A 20,895-nucleotide genomic window follows, 5' to 3' on the forward strand; every position below is an offset into this window, starting at 1 on the left:
TTTTTCTCCAAGGAGCTCAAGGTGCACGGTTCTCCCTCTCCTCATTTACTACAACACGGCGGGGTCGTTTAGGCTAAGAGAAGACAGCCCAGGTGAGCTTCATGCCAGAGAAGGGATTCAAACCCTGCTCTCCCAGGTGCCTAACCCTGCTCTCTAGGCACGGCTCCACAGTCAGGGAATCTATTGCAACGTTCCAGATCTGCAACTGGAGGTCGCTAAACTCGCCGCCCGTGCAAGAGAAACGGGCTGGCAGCCTTGCAGCAGCCCCGGAGCCAAGTGGGCCAAAGGAGCCCCGCGGAGGGGTTGCAAAGATCAAACGTCCCCGCGAAAAGCAGGCGCGCCGGCTCCCTTTCCCTTGCAAACCCACCGGCTGGCGCGCGCAAGCTAAGCTCTCGGCTCGCGCGGGGAGACGAAGAGGAGGAGGAGCCTCCGCGCCTCCCCCCCCCCGGGCCGCCCTTGGCCCCGCCCCTCTCTGAAGTCACCCCAGCAGCCCCTCGCCTTTCGCGCGAGGCCGGGGGGCGGGGCGGGCGCGCGGAGCATGGGGAGGCCGGAGCTGGCCTTAAGCTGCAGAGCGAGAGGCGGAGGCGGAGAGAGCGGGAAGCCCAGCACGCCCGGCCAGGGAAGGAGCCGCTACTCGCTGGAGCGCTCGCCGAGCTGACGGAGAGCCGGGATACCCTGGACAGCGCCTCGCCGCGCCGCCGCCTCCTCGCCTTGCCGAGCGCGCCCCGCCGCCTTCCCGCCCAGAGACCCCCTTCGGCGGCGGCAACATGGTGAGTGAGGGAGTGAAGGGACCAGCCTATTTCTGGCGCGCCCGGGGCGGACAGCCGCGTTTCTCCCGCCGGGAGACGCTAAATCCCTCCGAGGAGGAGGAGGAGGAGGAGGAGGAGGAGGAGAACGCTCTCTCTCTCTCTCGCGCGCGCGCTCTCCCTCTCGCTCTTCAGCCATGAGGGCTGAGAAAGAAGCCAGGAGACCCCACGGACAGGAGCCGCGCGCTCTGCTCACAGGCGCCCACAGCAGCGCCTTTCCCACCCCAACACCTGCCACAGCCGTGCGCCCTCGCCCTCGCGCGCGCCATTCATGCCTTCCTCGTAGACGCACAGCAAGCCAAGGATACACACGCAGCACCTCTCTCTCTCTGCCCACGTACACACACGCAGGTGCACACATTCCCTTCATTCTCGTTCACACATGCTTCCCTCCCCTCAAACACACACACACACCTCCTCCTTATTCTTCTGCCTCATCCCTACATTTTCTCCCACATCCTTACCCGCAGGCACTTTTCCTCACACCTGTACATGACATGCTGCCTCACGCTCCTACACCCCATTTCTCTCTCTCTCATGCCCACTTTATCCTTTGTCTCACATCTAGCGCAATGCCATCGTTTTTCTTTTTACACCTTGAGCCTTTTCCTTGCACACAAATGCTTGTTCTCTGCAAGACAATGTACCTCGCGCAACATATGCACCGCATTTGTCGATATGCACACTGTTCTTGTTAGCACACCCACACAGCCTCGCACAGGCAAACACCATCCATTTCTCTCACTGTATCTCATATATATAGCTCTCTCTCTCTCTGTGTGTGTCTATAGGCAACAACTGCTGTGCCCACATTACTTTATCCTCTCTTCCCCGCCCACACCTGACCTCCCCAACTAATGTTTCCTCACACACAGAAAGACACATGTTCTTATCTGCATACAGGTGTTTGTTTCTCAACACATACAGATTCACAGTTTGTTCATTTGTTGCTCTCAGACCCATTAACAAAAGCACACTGAGGACCTCATGGAAGCCATATTTTACATACTGGTTTCACCAACAGAAGACACTGAGCTCCCTCCTTCCCCTCCTTTTGTGCCCCACAGCTTATTTTTTCAAAATGCATCCTATGAAGAATCAGGGTGCAGTTTGGGGTTGCTCTCTGTATATGAAGAGCTCCTCTACTCATGCACACACTTGCTTCCTATATGGTGCAATCTTATACAAGTCTACTTGGAAGTAAGTGCCATTAAGTTCAATAGGGCTTATAGGATTGCATTCTTAATCAGCTGTCCTTGCAGATCTTCTGTCTTTGTGCACACTTGAACAGAAAACATTCATGGTGCCGCTATAGTAAGGGTTAAAAGAAGAAGAAACTTTCCTTTTACCTAACTCTGTTGTAGAAATGGGTGAAGCAGTTAGTTTATACCACTCCATTGTTACAAACTGGTCCTAACATCAGCTTAGGCAAGCCTTGCTTGAAGAACTCTAGGAGGAATCCTTGGCTGCCAATAGTACTTCCAAATTACTCCTTCCCCACCTACTCTAGTAGTATGCAAATTAAAGATGAAAGGCCAGTTTAAAGGGACATAAAAAACCAAAGTAGACATGCAGGTTCCTAAAAGAAAACCCCCACCATATATTGTGGGGCCATATTTTTATTGGAATCAATCAAAATATCACAACAGCTCCACAATTTTGTGATGTTTTCGTTGATCCCGATAAAAGTATTGCCCAACAGATTTTGCACTTTAAAAGGCAGCACTCTGCTCCTTCCTTCCTACTGCAGATCCAAGTTATTTAGAAAATCCTAGGAAATTCAGATCTAGCTACTAGCTTTGGGAACAAATCCATCTGAATGTAACATATGCATGTTAGAGTGTTAGCATTCCAGCTTCACCACCATTACCCTTATTCAGTCGGGTTCTTCATGACCATATTTGGATTAGGACTTTTATGTGAGTGTTCAGATTGTATATGTATTCTTTTGTGGCAAAATTAAATACTCATGTTAGGATAACAGCTCAGGGAATGTTTTCAGCCTGTAAGACAAAACGAGGACAATGACATATATATTTTTGGTCAAAATTTGGGTCTTACTGTGTGAAAAGCCCTTAGTTACTATCTGGAAGGTCGGTTACCAGACCAAAGGACCATTGTAGCCAGATGACAGGTATGTAGCCATTCACCTCTGACAGTAACAAAGCTAAAATGGGATTTGTCTCTCCCCCCCATCTATCTAAAAGAACACTAAGCTGTACATAATGAGAAAGAAACAATAAGTATTCCAAGACCTACAATACCTATTCTTGACAATTAGCTGAAAGCCATGTTAATGAATGTTGTAACAGTTTACAGTCACATCACAGAAAAACTGCAATAAGAATGGAAGGAGAAAGGGTGTGTTTGTGATAAAATTCCAGTTTTATATAGCTTTATCCCTAATAGATTTCATGCCTTTCATAGAATGACATGAAACAAGAATCAGATAGGCTTTGGAAACCCCTTAAAGGTTATTGTATACATTTCTCGCTGTGCCAATTCCAAGAAACAAACCCAGTTCTGCACTGTTGATAGCTTTAAAAAGGTACTCACCTGGGTTCAAATCTTTCTTAACTAAGGCAGGTTTTACAAGTGGGGAACTAACAGATGAATGAAAAATGCAATCTTATTGGGTGACTTTTGTGCGTGTAATTTTTTTATTTAAAAAACCCTGCCAAGCTTACAGCTTTTGGAATGTAATTTGAAATGTAAGAGCATGAAATGCAAGGGTGATCCACAAAGGGGATTGGAAGCCTCATGTTAGCTGGGCCTATCAGTCATCTCAATGAATATACAGATGAGAAAACGAAGGTTCAAGGTGGCTCAGTAGCTAACCCAATTATCAGTAATGTGTTCGTGTGTGTTTGTAGTTACACCATTGAGCCTGTGTCCCAGAGGATCACAAGGACTGCACTAATGATAAGATGAAGTTAATGATGTATGATATAATGAACAACCTAGTGCACATCAACTGGGAATCAGGTCACATATAGGTGCTACTGAGTTTTTATTCTAACACCAAACCTGAAACTTTTGGCTTGTACCAGTTACTCTGAACTCTCCATACACCCAAGTAGTTTTTGGGAAATTAGATTTTGGACAGCATAAATATATTCCATACTTGTGATTTATCCTGGCAGTGTTTTATGTGTTTTATAGAATCATAGAGTTGGAAGGTAATATGTGCCATTCTCCTGCCCATGGAGGGAACTCGCTCCATCCAAAGCATATTCAGAAATGGCAGCATGGCTTTTTGTTTGCAGTTGTTTTTTTAAGTCAGTAACTTATTGGAGAAAATCAGTGCAGGGAATGAGATGGACACACTTTTTACGAGAGACATGTGTAGTTGAACTACAATGAAATGACAAAGGAGACTCTTAGTGATCACAGTTATGTGATGGAAAGCAGCTTCCCAGGTTGCAAAGTTCTACAAACCTGGAAACACATGTAAAAACAAATTCTCTTGTCCATCTTACATGCTGATCATAAACTCATCATTTGGAAGCAAGTACAATTCGCTGAAATGGCAGTGATGCCCAAGGTCAAGGTGCCAGTATCTGTGTTTTATTTGGGAAATCGTTAGTTTGAAAGTTGTATACAGTTTCTGTAGTAAGCGTGTATTATTACACTGTATCTTTTGATATAGCTATGCAAAGTATTTGTGAGAATCGGGATACAATGTTTCACCCAACTCAAGCCTGAGAATCATTTTGAAGACATCAGGGTGTTTGTTTGTTTTGTTTTGCTGTTTATGGAATATACTTCCCATATTAACCAGCGTTCTCAACCTCAGTTGCATGCTTATTCTGAGCCATGAGCCTGATTTTCCCCAGGATCTCCAGTTAAAACTGGATCATCTCAAGTAGACATGCCTGGAAATACATTGGAAAGCCGCTACCAGTAAGAAGAGACCCTGCTGAGCCAGATGGACCAGTAGAGTCAATGGAGCAGATTTTGGAATTACTGGGGAGCTGCAGCGGGGAGGGGAGAGAATAGGCAGGAGAATCTCCATTTACGCAGATTGAATTTTTGTTGTGCAGGCAGGCTGACACCATTGGATGTCACCCCATATACTAGACTTCAGGAACCACCAATGTTTTCTGCAGCAATTGCAAACTGTAGAACACCCCTGACATGCCATGAGCATTGCCTATCTCTGGCAAAAGTGACTGATGATAACTATCGGTTTGTCTAGTGACAAAGGACCAATTCACACCACAAGTTTCTTCACCCTCACTATGCAGAGATTCTCCACAGCTACATAGGATGGGGTGGCCAGATGTGGCCCTCCAGGGGTCCCTGTCTGGCTTTCAGGATTGTCCCCAGGACACACCAAGCCAGACACCCAATTGGCTCCATTTCATGCCTTCCCTGAGTGCCTCTGGCTTGCTGGAATGTGACCTTGAACTGTGACAATGCCTCTTGCTTGCCTGGATAGAGAGAGGGTGGAGAAGCCTCTTAATTTTGTATGCTGTTTCCTGCTGCATAAAGATAAGAGTTGCATCCATTGCTCTGGCCCTGCTCACCACTGGCACGAGCATTGTGCCTGAAGGAGTACAACCCGCACACTGAAAAATGCTCCCCGCCCCAACATAGAAACCTACCTTATACAAAGTCAAGCCATTCAACCATTTAGCTCAGTATTATCAACAGTAACTAGTAACGAGTCTGTAAGGTTTTAGGTAGGCATTTTCCCCAGCCTTATCTGGAGATGCCAGGGATTGAACCTGGGACCTTTTGCATGCAAAGCAAATGCTATACCACTGAGCTACAGTCCTTCCCTTATGAACATACTGCCCTACAGCTAGAGCTTCATGTTATCTGGAATCTTCATGGAGTTCGGTTCCTTCAGCAAGTGTCATAAACCAATGTCCTCTTTGCAACCATATAACAATTTTTTTATTTTTTCATTTGGTTTGGCATAATACCTGGAGGTGTGGATAAATGATTTGTGGAGGCCTAAAGCTTAGTTTGTGGGGGCACACTCCTAGCTCCTTTTTATTTTGCAGATACATTGGCAAGATGAGAGCCTAGAGCCCTTGACAGTGTAGTGTGCCAAAAGTAGGCACTGAACTGGATGCGACACTGGGGTGTATAAAAAAGGACAACCTCCTGGAGATGTGGGTATATCATCTGGTGTTGTCAAGCATTAAATAACGTTGCACCAAACAAATAAACAAACAAACAAACAAACAACCCAACACCCAACCATTTTGATTGCAGAGAATTCTTGTGCATCTCAAGAGGACCATCCCTGGTCTTGGAGATATATGATTAGGGAAAGTACAAAGCTTTTTTAGTGGTGCAGTGGTACCTCAGGTTATAGACGCTTCAGGTTACCGACTCTGCTAACCCAGAAATATTACATTGGGTTAAGAACTTTGCTTCAGGATGAGAACAGAAATTGTGCAGCAGCAGCAGCAGCAGCGGGAGGCTCCATTAGCTAAAGTGGTACCTCAGGTTAAGATCAGTGTCAGGTTAAGAATGGACTTCTAGAATGAATTAAGTTCTTAACCCGAGGTACCCACTGTACAAGTGTGTTCCTCATTAGCACTGATTATGCAGATACTTCAGTTCCTCATTACCACTAATTATGCAGCTCTGTTTCAACCCTTCATGGGAACTAGGAATAAGGAACTGGGAACTAACCAACATCAGCCTTATTCCTGATGAAAAGTTATGGAGAACATGACGGTTTGCTCGATATTTTGTGACACTTTGATTGGTTCCAATAAAGGTATTACCCTACCCTGCCCTGATTTCCCCCCACCTATGGATCTGGATCAATGATATGGAGACATAAACATTCATGATACTTTGCAAGAGGACAGGTCCCTCTCCAAGGAGCATTCAGTCTAAAATTCAACACAGGAAAAGGCAACAGAAGAAGGGGAGAGGAGTGAAGGCAGGGGTGAACAGGAGCAGAATGTGCAATTATTTCAGTTATACGTACTTAGGATTAGTTATAGGCTTAGGTTCTTATTTTGGAAAATCATACAACTTGTGGCAGTGGCTTGTGCTTCACTTAAATAAATAAGTGTTGCTAAATTGTGGATTACAGCACTCATATTGAACTATCTGGCAAAGGCTTCAGGTATTTGATTTTTCACTGACATTTTCCCCTGTAAAAAGAATGTCTCTGCATTGATTTGCAGCCAGCACGATCCAGTGGATTATTGGCCTTTGATCTAGGAGATTTGGGTCCAAGTTCCACTTCCTCCTCAGCTGGTTGACTTGAGATAAAATTTGTTGACTTCAACTTCCCCATCACCAAAATGGGAATAACAGAATTCCATTGGATGGGGATAGTTGCTAGCGTGGTGAAGCATGGAAAGCTTTGTGCAACATCAGTGATTAAATTTATAAAAGGGGGGGGGAAGCAATCTTGCATTCTCTGTTACCTGTTCCTTCCCTTACCCACCCCTTTCAACAGTCTTCACTGGGCTAGTTTTTTTTAAAATTTATACAATAGCCTATGTAATTGTACTTGCAAATCTAGGCTTAAGTAACCTAACTGGGGCCCACTTAGTTTTAATTTAAGAGAGGGTTATTTTCCAGTATTCATTTCATCCACTCACGTGGCACTGGGTATCTGATTCTGCAGCTTCCACTGCCTTCCTCACACATGCATTCTTCCCAGCCAGTATTAAGAAAAAAGAATCCCCAGCAATCCCTGCCACAAACTCTGAACAGAATCCTTCCAAAAAGCATCATACTGGCAGCGAGTGAATGACTGGCACAAACCTCCAGAAGGGGGTGGGGGAAATACTGTTTCAAGGAATTGGCATTCTTTTCATCAGAGTACAAGTTCCAAATAATGGCATCCACACCACATTTGCTTTCCAGTTACTTGTTATGTAATGGCTTGCTTTGGTTAGTTGTGTAGGAAGTCGAATAAATTATATTGCGACAGTGTCTTTAATAAGCATTTGCTGGTACAAAGGGGCATTTTATTTAGCTCTGTTCTGAGCCAGGGGTGGTAGTTTAGGGGTTGGAAAAGACAGCCAGGTATAATTCTGACTGCGTTTACTCCACTACAACCCCACTGATTTTACTAGATTGCAGCAAGAATTGTAACCTTGGGCAGTAGCTCTCAATTCATGAATTAAAGTCAATGGGACATCTATGTGAAACTTTGGACCTCTAATGTTTACTGACATTTAAATTTTTAACATTCACTCTCGTAACTAATTATTTCAGAGTGATTCCATTAAAGTCGACAGAGCTCCTCCTCGGAGACATAAAATTAGTCTTGATAGATGTGCGTCTTAATGCATGACACATCGATAGAAGACCATAACATGGTGTCAGAAGTCATGTTGTAAATTTACAGATTCCTAACCAGACAAGGAAAATGACACTGTTCCCTGCACCAGAAGTCTTCAGCTCTAATAATCCTGTACCCTGGAAGAAATAGAAGAAAATATTTGCTTGCTTTTGCCTGGCCTCAGGGGAATAGTGCACATAAAGCTCATATGCGGAAAGAAGCCATTCCGGATGGATCCTTGGCCGGATGGATACTGGAATCAACAGGGGAAACCCACATGACCTGAAGGTGTTGCTGTGTAATGCCAGGTCAATGATGAATAAAACCACTGCCATCCACGACCTGATTGTGGATGGAGGATTTGACCTGGCATGTGTGACAGAGACCTGGTTGGAGGAAGCAGATGGGCCTGTCCTTGCTGCCGCTTGCCCACTGGGTTTCTCTTACGCACAGCAACCCAGGTCATGTGGGCGGGGAGGGGGGGTTGCAGTGATTTTTAGGAAGTCACTAGTTTGCATCAGGCGTCCTACTGGGAAGACCCAGTTTTCTGAGTGCATGTTCTGGAAGTTGGGCAATAGGGGCAGTACAGGATTCCTTTTGGTGTACCGACCTCCCCGCTGCACCAAGGATTCCCTGTCCGAGCTGCTTCAGGTCGTGGCGGATGTTCTCCTGGAGACACCTAGCTTGGTTGTCCTAGGGGATTTTAACATCCATGCCGACACGACCTTACAAGGGGCCGCTCGGGACTTCGTGGAAAGCATGGCCTCCATGGGGCTGTCCCTGAATAAGTTGGGCCCAACTCATAGTCATGGACATGCCTTAGACCTGGTATTCACCTCTAGTGACGTGGGTGATCTGACACTAAGTAAAAGTGAAACCAAAGAAGTGCCATGGTCAGATCACTTCCTGGTGCAACTGGACTTCTCCGCGACCCTTCCCCTCTGCAGGGAGGTGGGACCAATTCGGATGGTCCGCCCCCGCCACTTAATGGATCCAAATGGTTTCCAGAGAGTGGTAGGGGATGCTTTATCCCATGTTGATGGCCTTTCAGCTGATTCCCTGGTGGCCCGCTGGAATGCGGAGTTAACCAGGGCTATTGACTGTCTGGCTCCGAAGCGCCCTCTCCGATTGCATGGAGCCCGGACAGCCCCGTGGTTTTCTTCGGAGCTGAGGGCGATGAAACAATCGCTGAGACGGCTAGAGCGTCGGTGGCAGAAAACTCACTCCGAATCTGACCGGACACAGGTTAGAGCTCAACGTCGAGCCTACCAAGTGGCGATAGCGACGGCGAAGAAGACTTTCTTCACCGCCTCTATTGCATCTGCAGAAAATAGTAGCAGGAGACTCTTTCAGGTGGTCCGCAATTTAACGGAACCACCTTTACCACCGGGGCCTTGTAAAGACCCCAAGATCTCCTGCAACGATTTTGCAAAGTTTTTTGCAGATAAAATCACTCATATTCGGAAGGAGCTAGACACCACCGTGGGAGCAGGGCTGGGGCGGGAGAGTGCTAGAGCCCTGTCTGGTCAAGTTGCATGGAATCGGTTTCAATCCGTTACCCCCGAGGATGTGGACAGGCTGCTTGGACGCGTGAAACCAACCACCTGTCTCCTTGATCCTTGCCCATCCTGGCTAATAAAAGCAAGCCGGGAAGGGCTGGGCGATGGGCTCTGCGGGGTGGTGAATGCTTCCCTCTGTGAGGGAACATTCCCAGATCCGCTGAAAGAGGCGGTCGTTAAACCGCTTCTTAAAAAACCATCTTTAGACCCGGCCAGTATGGCCAACTATCGCCCAGTCTCAAATCTTCCATTCTTGGGCAAGGTGATTGAGCGTGTGGTTGCTGAACAACTCCAGGCATGCCTGGAGGATGCGGACCATTTGGATCCCTTCCAATCGGGGTTCAGGCCTCATCATGGGACCGAAACTGCCTTGGTCGCACTGGTTGATGATCTCCGGCGAGCTAGGGACAAAGGTGAGAGTTGTTTCCTAGTTCTGCTGGATCTCTCAGCGGCCTTTGATACAATCGACCATAACATCCTTCTGGACCGTCTAGAGGAGCTGGGAGCTGGGGGCACTGTTATACAGTGGTTTCGCTCCTTCCTCCTGGGCCGTGTTCAGAAAGTGGTGGTGGGGGATGAGTGTTCAGACCCTTGGGCCCTCACTTGTGGGGTACCTCAGGGTTCCGTCCTCTCCCCCATGCTTTTTAACATCTATATGAAGCCGCTGGGAGAGATCATCAGGGGGTTTGGACTGGGTGTCCATCAATATGCAGATGATACCCAGCTCTACCTCTCTTTCAAATCAGAACCAGTGAAGGCGGTGAAGGTCCTGTGTGAGTGCCTGGCGGCGGTTGGAGGATGGATGGCGGCTAATGGATTGAGGCTGAATCCTGACAAGACAGAAGTACTGTTTTTGGGGGACAGGGGGCGGGCTGGTGTGGAGGACTCCCTGGTCCTGAATAGGGTAACTGTGCCCCTGAAGGACCAGGTGCGTAGCCTGGGAGTCATTTTGGACTCACAGCTGTCCATGGAGGCACAGGTCAATTCTGTATCCAGGGCAGCTGTCTACCAACTCCACCTGGTACGCAGGCTGAGACCCTACCTGCCCGCAGACTGTCTCGCCAGAGTAGTGCAGGCTCTAGTTATCTCCCGCTTGGACTACTGCAATGCGCTCTACGTGGGGCTACCTTTGAAGGTGACTCGGAAACTACAGCTAATCCAGAATGCGGCAGCTAGACTGGTGACTGGGGGCGGCCGCCGAGACCACATAACACCGGTCTTGAAAGACCTACATTGGCTCCCAGTACGTTTCCGAGCACAATTCAAAGTGTTGGTGTTGACCTTTAAAGCCCTAAACGGCCTCGGCCCAGTATACCTGAAGGAGTGTCTCCACCCCCATCGTTCTGCCCGGACGCTGAGGTCCAGTGCCGAGGGCCTTCTGGCGGTTCCCTCATTGCGAGAAGCAAAGCTACAGGGAACCAGGCAGAGGGCCTTTTTGGTAGTGGCGCCCGCCCTGTGGAACGCCCTCCCAGCAGATGTCAAAACGATAAACAACTACTTGACATTCAGAAAACATCTTAAGGCAGCCCTGTTCAGGGAAGTTTTTAATGTATGATATTTTAGTGTTTCCTGGTTTCTATGGAAGCCGCCCAGAGTGGCTGGGGGGGCCCAGCCAGATGGGCGGGGTATAAATAATAAATTATTATTATTATTATTATCATGTAAACTTTTCTCAGAGAAAACCAATTGGATTCAACTGGTTGATTTCAGTGGCTATAGTCTTGAGTATGGCTAACACTGGATATCACCCAATGTTTGCAATTCCTTTATCTTTGCTGAAGAGGGCAACAAGCACAACCATAGCCAGATTAGATACCTATTTCACTCCCAAGAGGAATGTGGCTTATGAGAAGTCTGCTGTCAAAGACTAGTCAAATCCTTGAGTCATTTGTTAGGGCTTTCTGTGAACAAGACTGAATTTACTGTTAAAAAACATGAGAGTGCTGGTAGAGATAGATTGGTGGCTGTAATTCTAGAAACGATATCTCCAATCTGTTGCCCTCCATCAGTTATGAACCACAGTTCCCACCATTCCTGACTATGGGCCATGCTTGATGGGGCCGGTGGGTACTGTAGAAGTGGTATTACCCATTGGGACTGGTAGGGAAGAAGGCAGGGATGCCAGCTGTAGGAAGAATCAGAGCCAATTGCAAGCAAAACCAACTAATGCTAGTTTTGTCTCCATCCTCCTCCCTGTTGAGTTCCACAAGAGCAACATCAAGACTGAGGAAGGGCAAGTGGACAGCCAGTGGCACCCCCCTTGGGCTGGTTGTGAGAAGGTGGTGGCTGGCTGAAGACAGAGTGAGGTTGGTGGGGCACTGCTCCATTCACTCCAATGCACCAGTCTCCACTGCCCTGTAGACCCAAACATGGAAAGCACTACGCTGGGGAAGGCTTTTCTGCAGAAAGGGTTCCTGAAAAAATGTAGCTAATAGAAGACTTAGTCCTTCACCAAGCCATGGAGATAAGCAAAGGAATCAGAGTACATCAAAAACCCAGAGCAGGATAGGAAAGGTAACTTTGGAGCAACTTGGAGAAGGTAACCTTTACTCCATGAAACATGAGAAGAAGAGGTGGCAATTTTGAAAAAGAGTAGATTCATACTCACGGGTGGCGCTTTGGGTTAAACCACAGAGCCTAGGACTTGCCGTTCAGAAGGTCGGCGGTTCGAATCCCCGCAATGGGGTGAGCGCCCGTTGTTCGGTCCCTGCTCCTGCCAACCTAGTAGTTCGAAAGCACATCAAAGTGCAAGTAGATAAATAGGTACCGCTCTGGTGGGAAGGTAAATGTTTCCTTGTGCTGCTCTGGTTCGCCAGAAGCGGCTTACTCATGCTGGCCACATGACCCATAAGCTGTACGCCGGCTCCCTCGGCCTATAGAGCAAGATGAGCGTGCAACCCCAGAGTCGGTCACGACTGGACCTAATGGTCAGGGGTCCCTTTACCTTTACCTTTAGATTCATACTGGAAGTCCAAGAAAAAGCAATCCTGCCATTTAAAAAGTGTTCTGCAACACAAAGATACCCTTCCAAACAGCATGCACGAGTTGTGGAAGAATTCACAGAGGACTTTGCCCCAGTGATGGGAGCGTACATTTCAGGATGTGCTCCAAATTACGCTATTTTGCTGTGTTCAAAAGTGACCGCAGTAGTGGATGACTTATTTTTCTTAGGTTCCATATTTTGTAAAGACAGTAACCCTTCCTGAAGAATATATTTGAGACAATCATCGTTCCAAAAGTGATTTATGAGCTGATGCCACAGCAATTTAAGAGGGATGACCTACAGAACATTTCAGAGCACCCCATCCCATATTTACATAAAGCAGAAACCACAGCCCAATAGGTGTCACCTTTTTATGCTTTACAACACAAACAAGCTACAAAGAGAAGCAGATTTTGTTCACTGAGTATGCAATAGTCATAATTTGGATAATCTCAGTCATTTGAGAAGCTCCAAGTATGAGACTACTGAAAACAGCGGGGGGTGGGGGCGGAGATATGTTTGGGGACACTGGTCTACTTAAAGGAGATTATGTGAATAGTGCTTTAAGATCTGATACCAAACCCTATAAGATACAAACACCCTGAAAGGTAGAAATTGAGCTGGAACAGATGGAGCATAACATAATGAAGGAGATTATGTTAAGTTTTCAGGAAGCATGCCTCCCATGCAGTGTGGAAGGTTACTGTTGGAATTGGGGATGTGGAAGCTAATGTGCGCACGCAGTGCTTGATGCATAGCCTTCTGGTTTCTGAAGCCCTTGGCTTATTTGAAATATGACATCTTAGCCAAATGTTTAAATGAGTAAGCAGGCGGATAATTGCATTTCCATCTAGAGCAAGCTCTTTAAGGTGGCAATACTGCACCGTACAGTAAAGGGGATGTGTGGTAGAAAATCCTTTCTGACCCTGCCTGGCAGCAAAAGGAGGAGGAGCCCCTGGTACATTAATCCCAGTCTTGGGGACACAGTGTTACATTGCAGGCAGCTGGGACAGCAACCAAGAAACCTCCTTCTTAAACATAGAGCCGCCTTTGTCTCAAGGCTAGACAGGGAACTGTTGTAAAACTGAAGGCATTCTCTCCCTCTCTCTCTTTCTATTTAAAAAGTTCAATTGCTGAACTAGCATAGATATCCTGTGCACAAGCTGTGCGCCCAGTGTCTGAAATGTGTTAAAATGAAAGATGTGAAAAATATCCTCAGTAGGATAAAATTAATCCCACCTCATTTCCATTCTCCTGCAGTAATCCAAAATGTGTTTCAAATAGCAAGATAATCTCAGTTTATCAATGGCATAAATAACACTAACTCATTCTTATGCCTCTGTTCAACAGAAAGCTATAAAAATTGGTACCATCATCATCTGGAATTAACAAAAATATATGGGCAGTATGACTTTGACATACTCGTTCAAAACTTTTTCTATACAGTGGTACCTCGGGTTAAGTACTTAATTTGTTCCGGAGGTCCGTTCTTAACCTAAAACTGTTCTTAACCTAAAGCACCACTTTAGCTAATGGGGCCTCCTGCTGCCGCCGCTGCAAGATTTCTGTACTCATCCTGAAGCAAAGTTCTTAACCCGAGATATTATTTCTGGGTTAGCGGAGTCTGTAACCTGAAGCGCATGTAACCTGAAGCGTCTGTAACCTGAGGTACCACTGTAATTTTTTTGCAATCTCTAACTAATAAAACACATGCATTATTTATGTAGCATTTTAGAGTGCTGAAATGTACCTATGCATTCTTCCGGTAATCCTTACAGCAACCCTACAAGGGAAGACAATATCATCATCATCATCTTCATATTGCAGATGTAAGATGGTGGGTGACATAAAGGGGCTTGCTTAAGCCTCGAACACTTAATGAGTATGTGACTGAGAAAAGATTTCAGCTAAACGCTTCCTGGATCATGGCCGGTACGCTTAAGCCCTAGAGTGCGCCATCCCTATTCAGACATCGATCTGTGTACAAATGAATGTGTGGAGTGCGAGATTTGGGATCCCATGCTGGCCAAGAAGTCTCATCATGTGCACATAATCTATACCAGTGTACAGAATTTTGATTGTAGATCTTGCCTGCCTTCCTCCCTTCTCCTTGACCTCCTCCTTCTGCACTTCCTTTTCCCTTTTAAACATTTTCAAAAAATTATTTATCATAAGCATATGTACACATAACCATACAAACGGAACCATATATGGAGCATAGTCAGCATAAGAAACAAAGAGATGCAGTTACATATCGCTGTTTTGATTTCCCGTTTAGAGGACCATTGCTGCCTTTGTTCCTGAAGCATTTGTAAACAAAGTATTCACTTTTACTAAAGTGTGCTGAGTTGCATCACTATCTTGAGTGATATATTTAATGAATGAAGTGTGAGGGTATGATTAAAGTGTTTTATATTTTGTTGCAAATGGTTGTGCCCCTCTCGATATTGCATGTAATGAGAGGCAGGATATGAACCTTATAAATAAAATAAAATAATAAATAATAGATGTGGCCATTAGGCTGCAGTTCTTGAAAGTAAGTCCCACTGAACTCCACAGGGCTTACTTCCAAGTAGACACACATAGGCTTGCATGGTTAAAGAGCAGACTTTCCTAAGGTCCAAATCCAGCTAATCTGATTAGCGATGTTTACCGCTCCTAAATGGATAATTACCCTGCATCACATTGACTGGATTATTTTTCTCATACTCCCCCCCTCCTTTTCAGTTTTCATAAAATGGAAACATTTTAAAGCATTGCTTCTACCATCAGTGAACTCAGTGTTGTCATTCAGCCCGGCTGCTTAGAAATACTTGGTTACACTTGTATGAGTAAATATAGACTGCAATGGAAAGTGGAGAAATTGATACTAATTTAGATAAGCATACCTGATCTGCTATTAAATTTGAATGCATGGAACTGAACCCGAGCAGTAAAAGTTAGCAAACTATTTTCCATCTGCAAAGATTGCCAGGTCTATTGAAGCTGCTCAGGCAACCATCTAACCACAAGATAGCCACAGTATGCGGAATCCAGCATGCGGAAGCCCAGTGCAGTGTAAATCTATGACCAAGCATGGGATTTATATTACAGCACACATTGGGACGCTTACCTCTAATCCAAACCCACCGATGCTTCCCCAGACATGCTGAAAGCTGAATACTATGTGTGGTAATACCTCACTACAGACTGGCAGTCATCACAAGCATCCATGCCAAGTGTATGTGCTGAAGTTCCCACATGCCTGCTGGTTGTGTGAATGTATCCTGGCTGTAGCATAATAGCTTTTGTTGTTTGTGCCAGAGATTTTATATTCAGTTGCACTATTAGCTAGGAGATACGCCAAAGGCACCATAATTTCCTAAACATCCAGTGCCTAAACATATGCACTAATGTGCATTTGTCTGTGCCAGCAACATAACATGCATCAGCCTACTCTTTTAATATTTTGTTATGCTAGCTGCACAGATGTACGCATACATGATTTCCTTGCAAAACGGATACAATATCAAAATCCATAAAATCATCCGAAAAGCAACTAGCAATCAATTGACTGGTCAGTTTTTCTGATTGTCAGATAATTGTAAAATATTCTAAGAATGATGCTGTGCAGATGTGGGTCAATTAATTTTTACTTAATTATGGTTCCATTTGTCAGTAAGGGCAACATGTCTCATAGCCTGCAGCACTCAGGGATAAACGTAGCAGCACAGCAAGACTTCTCCCACACTGGCCCGCTGCTATAACTGTAGGAATCACCAAACAAGATCACAAGCAGTCTTCGGGGGCAAAGGTCATTGCCTAGTAGATGGAATTATTTTCAGCCTAAGGGCTTTGCTCCCTCATAGGCAGTGCTCACCCAAACATTTCATCATCTGAGGCAAACCACAAAACAGTGGCCCCCTTCCCACCAGGGATGAAGGGCTGAGGGAAGATGTTCATCAGGAACAAGGGGCGATAAAGATTTACAATGGAACCTGCTGCCCTTGTGAATCCTGCCACCTGAGGCAATCTCCTCAACTTGCCTCACGGGTGGGCTGGCCCTGGTTGTAGGCAATTTTTCAGGGGCTTCTTTCTTGAGACTGATGGGCAGGGCCAGAAGGAAAAGTAGCCAGAGCAATTAATGCAACCTTTCCTTTTATAGTAGGCTGCACTGCAGTCACACCAAAGCCAGAGGTTTCTATATGCACATTCCTCCAGCCAGGCAAACAAGAAGCACATTATTACAATTAAGCAATGTCTTCCAGCCATGCAAGAGCACTCAGGGAGGTTGTTGAGCAGGGCCAGTGAGTGGTATATGGCCTGGAGAGAATTTTGAGGATCAGAGAGGACTGCTGTTTGACCCCTAGGTCTACACTCCTGGTGTAGATCATGGGGCTAGGATGAGGAAGACCCAATTCCAAATTTCTCCCTAAACCATGAAGCTCATTAGGTGACACTATACAAAACTGTGTCTATGGAAGACATTCTTACTTGGTTACAAGTGATCACCAAAGAAGAAGAAGGAGGAGGAAAGAAAGAAAGATATAGATAGATAGATATGCCTTACAAATAGCTGGAGATAAATTTTTACTTGTCATGCTGGCCCCAGTTGAACAACAAATATTATTTACATATGCATTCATGAATGGAATGCATTTTCCCCCCTTGAGCTCAAGAGAGGATTTAGTCCTTTTTTGCTTTCAAAATTCCTTCATAGCAATGCATACGTTATTAACCCATTAACTTGCCTGTCCTCACAGTGTCCTCCATACAGCATCCCCACAACTCTCACTTCCACACTTAAAGATAGAACTAACAGAATAACCAGCCAACTGCCAACTGCCACCTTCTTTCCCCAATACCGTTTTTTGTGTGTGAAATACATTTCCTCAACTACAAATAACTAACAAGTCGCACACATTCCCTGCCCAAAGAGAGGGGAATTTGTGAAGATGAACGGCAACTATGCATGCTGGTCTAAGCTCCTTGCAGAAAGGGCAGGGTGAAAGTGTGATAAAATAATGTATTCTATTTAAAAACCCATTATTTCATGGTAGCAGCCATCTAACTTGTAGCTAGCGTAAGCCTCAAACTTGTTGGTAGATTTCTTTGATATTGCACTCAAGTAGAAAGCCAACATTTTAAATTCTAAGAATAAACAATAGAAGGGTTTTATTTATTTACACATTTCCTTATTATACAAATTTATAGCTTGCTTAATAAGATAATATTCAGCAGTGAACAACATAAAATCTCATGAAACAATATTTGTTCAATATGTAAAATACAATTCAGTGAGAAAACAATACATGTAATTTTAACTATGCACTGTGTGAAGAAGTAATTCCTTTTATTTATCTGGAACCTTCCAACATTCCGTTTCATGGGATGCCCACAATTTCAAGTGTTTTGAGAGAGGGACAAACACTTTTCTCTATCCACTTTCCCAGGCCATTCATCAGTTGCAAACTTCTGTCATGTCACCCTTTCTCTCAATGGAAAAAGTCAAAAATTCTGGAACCTTTCCTCACAGCAAAGTCACTCCATCTCCTTGATCATTTTGGTTGCCTGTTTCTGAATCTTTTCCAACTCTGCAATATCCATTTTGAGGTGAGATGAGCTAAAACCAGCCTCCCCTAGTCTGATGCCTTTAAGGCGTTAAGACCAGTGGCGAAGCTACATGCTCTGGCACTGGGGTGGAGAGCAGGTGGGGGCATGGCTGGCGCGCATCCTGGGGTGCATGACACACATCCCGGGGGCATGGCATGTTGCCCACGGGGGTGTGGCGTGCGTCCCAGGGATGTGACGTGCTGCCCACAGGGGCCTAGCATGTGTCCTGGAGGCATGACACACTACTTGTGGGGGCGTGGCTCCCAGCGCAGTGGGGGGAAATGCACAGTGCATGTCAGGGGGCAGCCACAATGGTACCCCCCTCCCTGATGGTGTCGGGGGTGGTGCGCTCCCCCCGCCCCCCCCCTGTTCGTCCGCCTGTGGTTAAGACTCCCATCAGCCTCAGCCAGCATGCCTGCAGCTGGCAAAAATTACAGTCCAAAACATCTGGAGGGCACCAGATTGGGGAAGAAGGCTTCTTCAGATACTCTCTCCCCAGATAAATCTTCCTTAATTACAAATTAAGCTGATGTTCCACTATGAAGTAGGTAGAATAGAATAGGATTACTTTTAAATGGATTGCACTAATCTCCTTTCCGGGCCAGGCTCATTTTGCAGCGTTAAGAGCAGGGAGATTCCAGAGCTGCAAACATCATATTTTCTTAATTTGGCCAGATTTTGTGTGTGATACATATGTTTGCAACTCTGCATAATAACAGGGTTGTTTTCTTTTTTAAAAAAGACAGTAAAATAATTGTGGAATGTCTGCTAGACAATCGTCTAATAAATACAAGGATCATAGAATTGTAGAGTTGGCAGGGATTCCCAGAGTCATCCAGTCCAACCCCTTGCCATGCAGGAATTCTGCACACAGATACACTGACCACAGAGATGACTTACTTAGTATAAAGGGTACACACAAACCCCTTTTTTGCGTTTTTATTTATTTTGAAGGAAAGGCTTTAGTGCTGGGACTCTGGGCTCAAAGTTACCAACGTGTTCTCTTTTTCTTCTTTGCTAAAAGATTTTGATCAATGTCACTTCATTTTAGTCTTTCCAGGTACAGATGATGTATGGAATGCTTTTTGTGAAATACCTGGTATCTGTGGATATCACTTCAGTGCCACCTTCCACTCAAGGTTCTCAGGTGCATTCCCACCATTAATAAAACACTGGATTAGGATATTCTACTAGTTGATTCATAAGTTTCACCATCTGAGCAGGAACAAGAGTCAGCAAAACTAAGCAAATATGCACTAAGGGAAAAGAACGAACGAGCATTTTTCTTTTTCTTTTGCTCAAACTTAAATTAGAGTCTTGCAATTAAATTCAGGATTTGGAAGCAGAATAGAATCAGGATGCAAATATGCACTCTTAATAGGAGGCATACAGACGAAATAAGCTTATGGACTCACTTGCTTTTGGGTCCCTTTCTCCCAAACAGGTCCAGGGATGGTCAGTATACATAGAAGCCTACCCTTTCACACTCAGCAAGAAGGCTGGCCACAAGTTCCCAATTTACAAAATTGCAATGTGCAGAATGTTAGCCTCTCTTCCTTCCTCTGAAGCAATATTATTGTAATAGTAATAGGCATATGAGGCTATTAATCTAGTGGACCTTGCCCCATTTTGGTTAGAAGAACACTATTGAGTGTGGGATTTTAATTTATTCCTCTTGACTCAGATCAGTTCTCTTTAAAAGCCACTGTGTTTTGCAAAAACACAGTTGGGAGTTTGGAAATGGGTTATACAAGAAAGGGTTAATGGAGCCAGAAGTAATCTGTCAAAGTTAACAAGTACCTCCTTTGTTAGAGAGATTGGCAGATTGCTCACAATAGCAAGATCTTCTTGAGTCTTCTGAATGGTTAGGACAGTGATGGTGAACCTTTTAGAGATCGAGTGCCCAAACTGCAACCCAAAACCCACTTATTTATCGCAAAGTTCCAACACGGCAATTTAACCTGTATATCTCATTTTTTCTGTGTGTTTCACGTTTCTTCTTTATGACTGGACTGCTGTTGTAATAAATAATCCTTCATAAAAGTTGTTGCATTACGTTCTTCATTAAATTATCTTTCCATTGATATATAACTTTATGGTATAACAGTGCTTTTTTCTATAAAAAAAATGTTTAAGGGTACTCTCATTTTGACTCAAGAAAATCACCACTGGGGAAAAAATAAATACAGTTCAAATCGGGGAAAATAAATACAGTTCAAATCGGGGGAAATAAATACAGTTCAAATTGGGAAAAATAAATACAGTGGTACCTCGTTTTTGAACAGCTTAGTTCTTGAACTGCTTGGAACCTGAACGCTTCAAACCTGGAAATGAGTGTTCCAGTTTTGGAACTTTTTTCGGAAGCCGAATGTGCTCTGTTCTGAGTATAACTTCCGTTTTGAGTGCCACACTTCCGTTACACGAATAGGCAAGGGATGTCGTCACCACCCCTTCCCAGCCTGGTCCTGCATGCAAGCAAGTAGGAGTGGGATCAGCCTCCTCTGCTACGCAGCAGCAGCATTGCTGCTTGCATGGTAACAGCAGCTGGATCAGGGCTGCTCAGCTGGGGAGATGCAAGCTCCGTCACACTTTCCATTGAGGGTTTCATGGCTGCACTCCCCTCAAGGGAGAATTTAAAGGAGCCCCCACCTCCGCATCTGATCCCCTGCCACCCTGTGAAGGCAG

General features: G+C 45.2%; 1 protein-coding gene across 1 annotated transcript in view; it reads left to right on the forward strand.

Moving 5' to 3' along the window:
• The first annotated feature begins 509 nt into the window (after nt 1-509).
• ELOVL2 (ELOVL fatty acid elongase 2) overlaps nt 510-20,895 on the forward strand; it is a 52,311-nt gene continuing 31,925 nt past the window's right edge. Inside the window, exon 1 of the mRNA XM_081918326.1 lies at nt 510-770. Coding sequence (XP_081774452.1) covers nt 768-770 — 3 coding nt within the window. The 5' untranslated portion in view covers nt 510-767. The remainder of the gene's footprint in view (nt 771-20,895) is intronic.

This window comes from Podarcis melisellensis (genome assembly GCF_964234715.1).
Source record: "Podarcis melisellensis genome assembly, chromosome: 7".
Lineage (NCBI taxonomy): Eukaryota > Metazoa > Chordata > Lepidosauria > Squamata > Lacertidae > Podarcis > Podarcis melisellensis.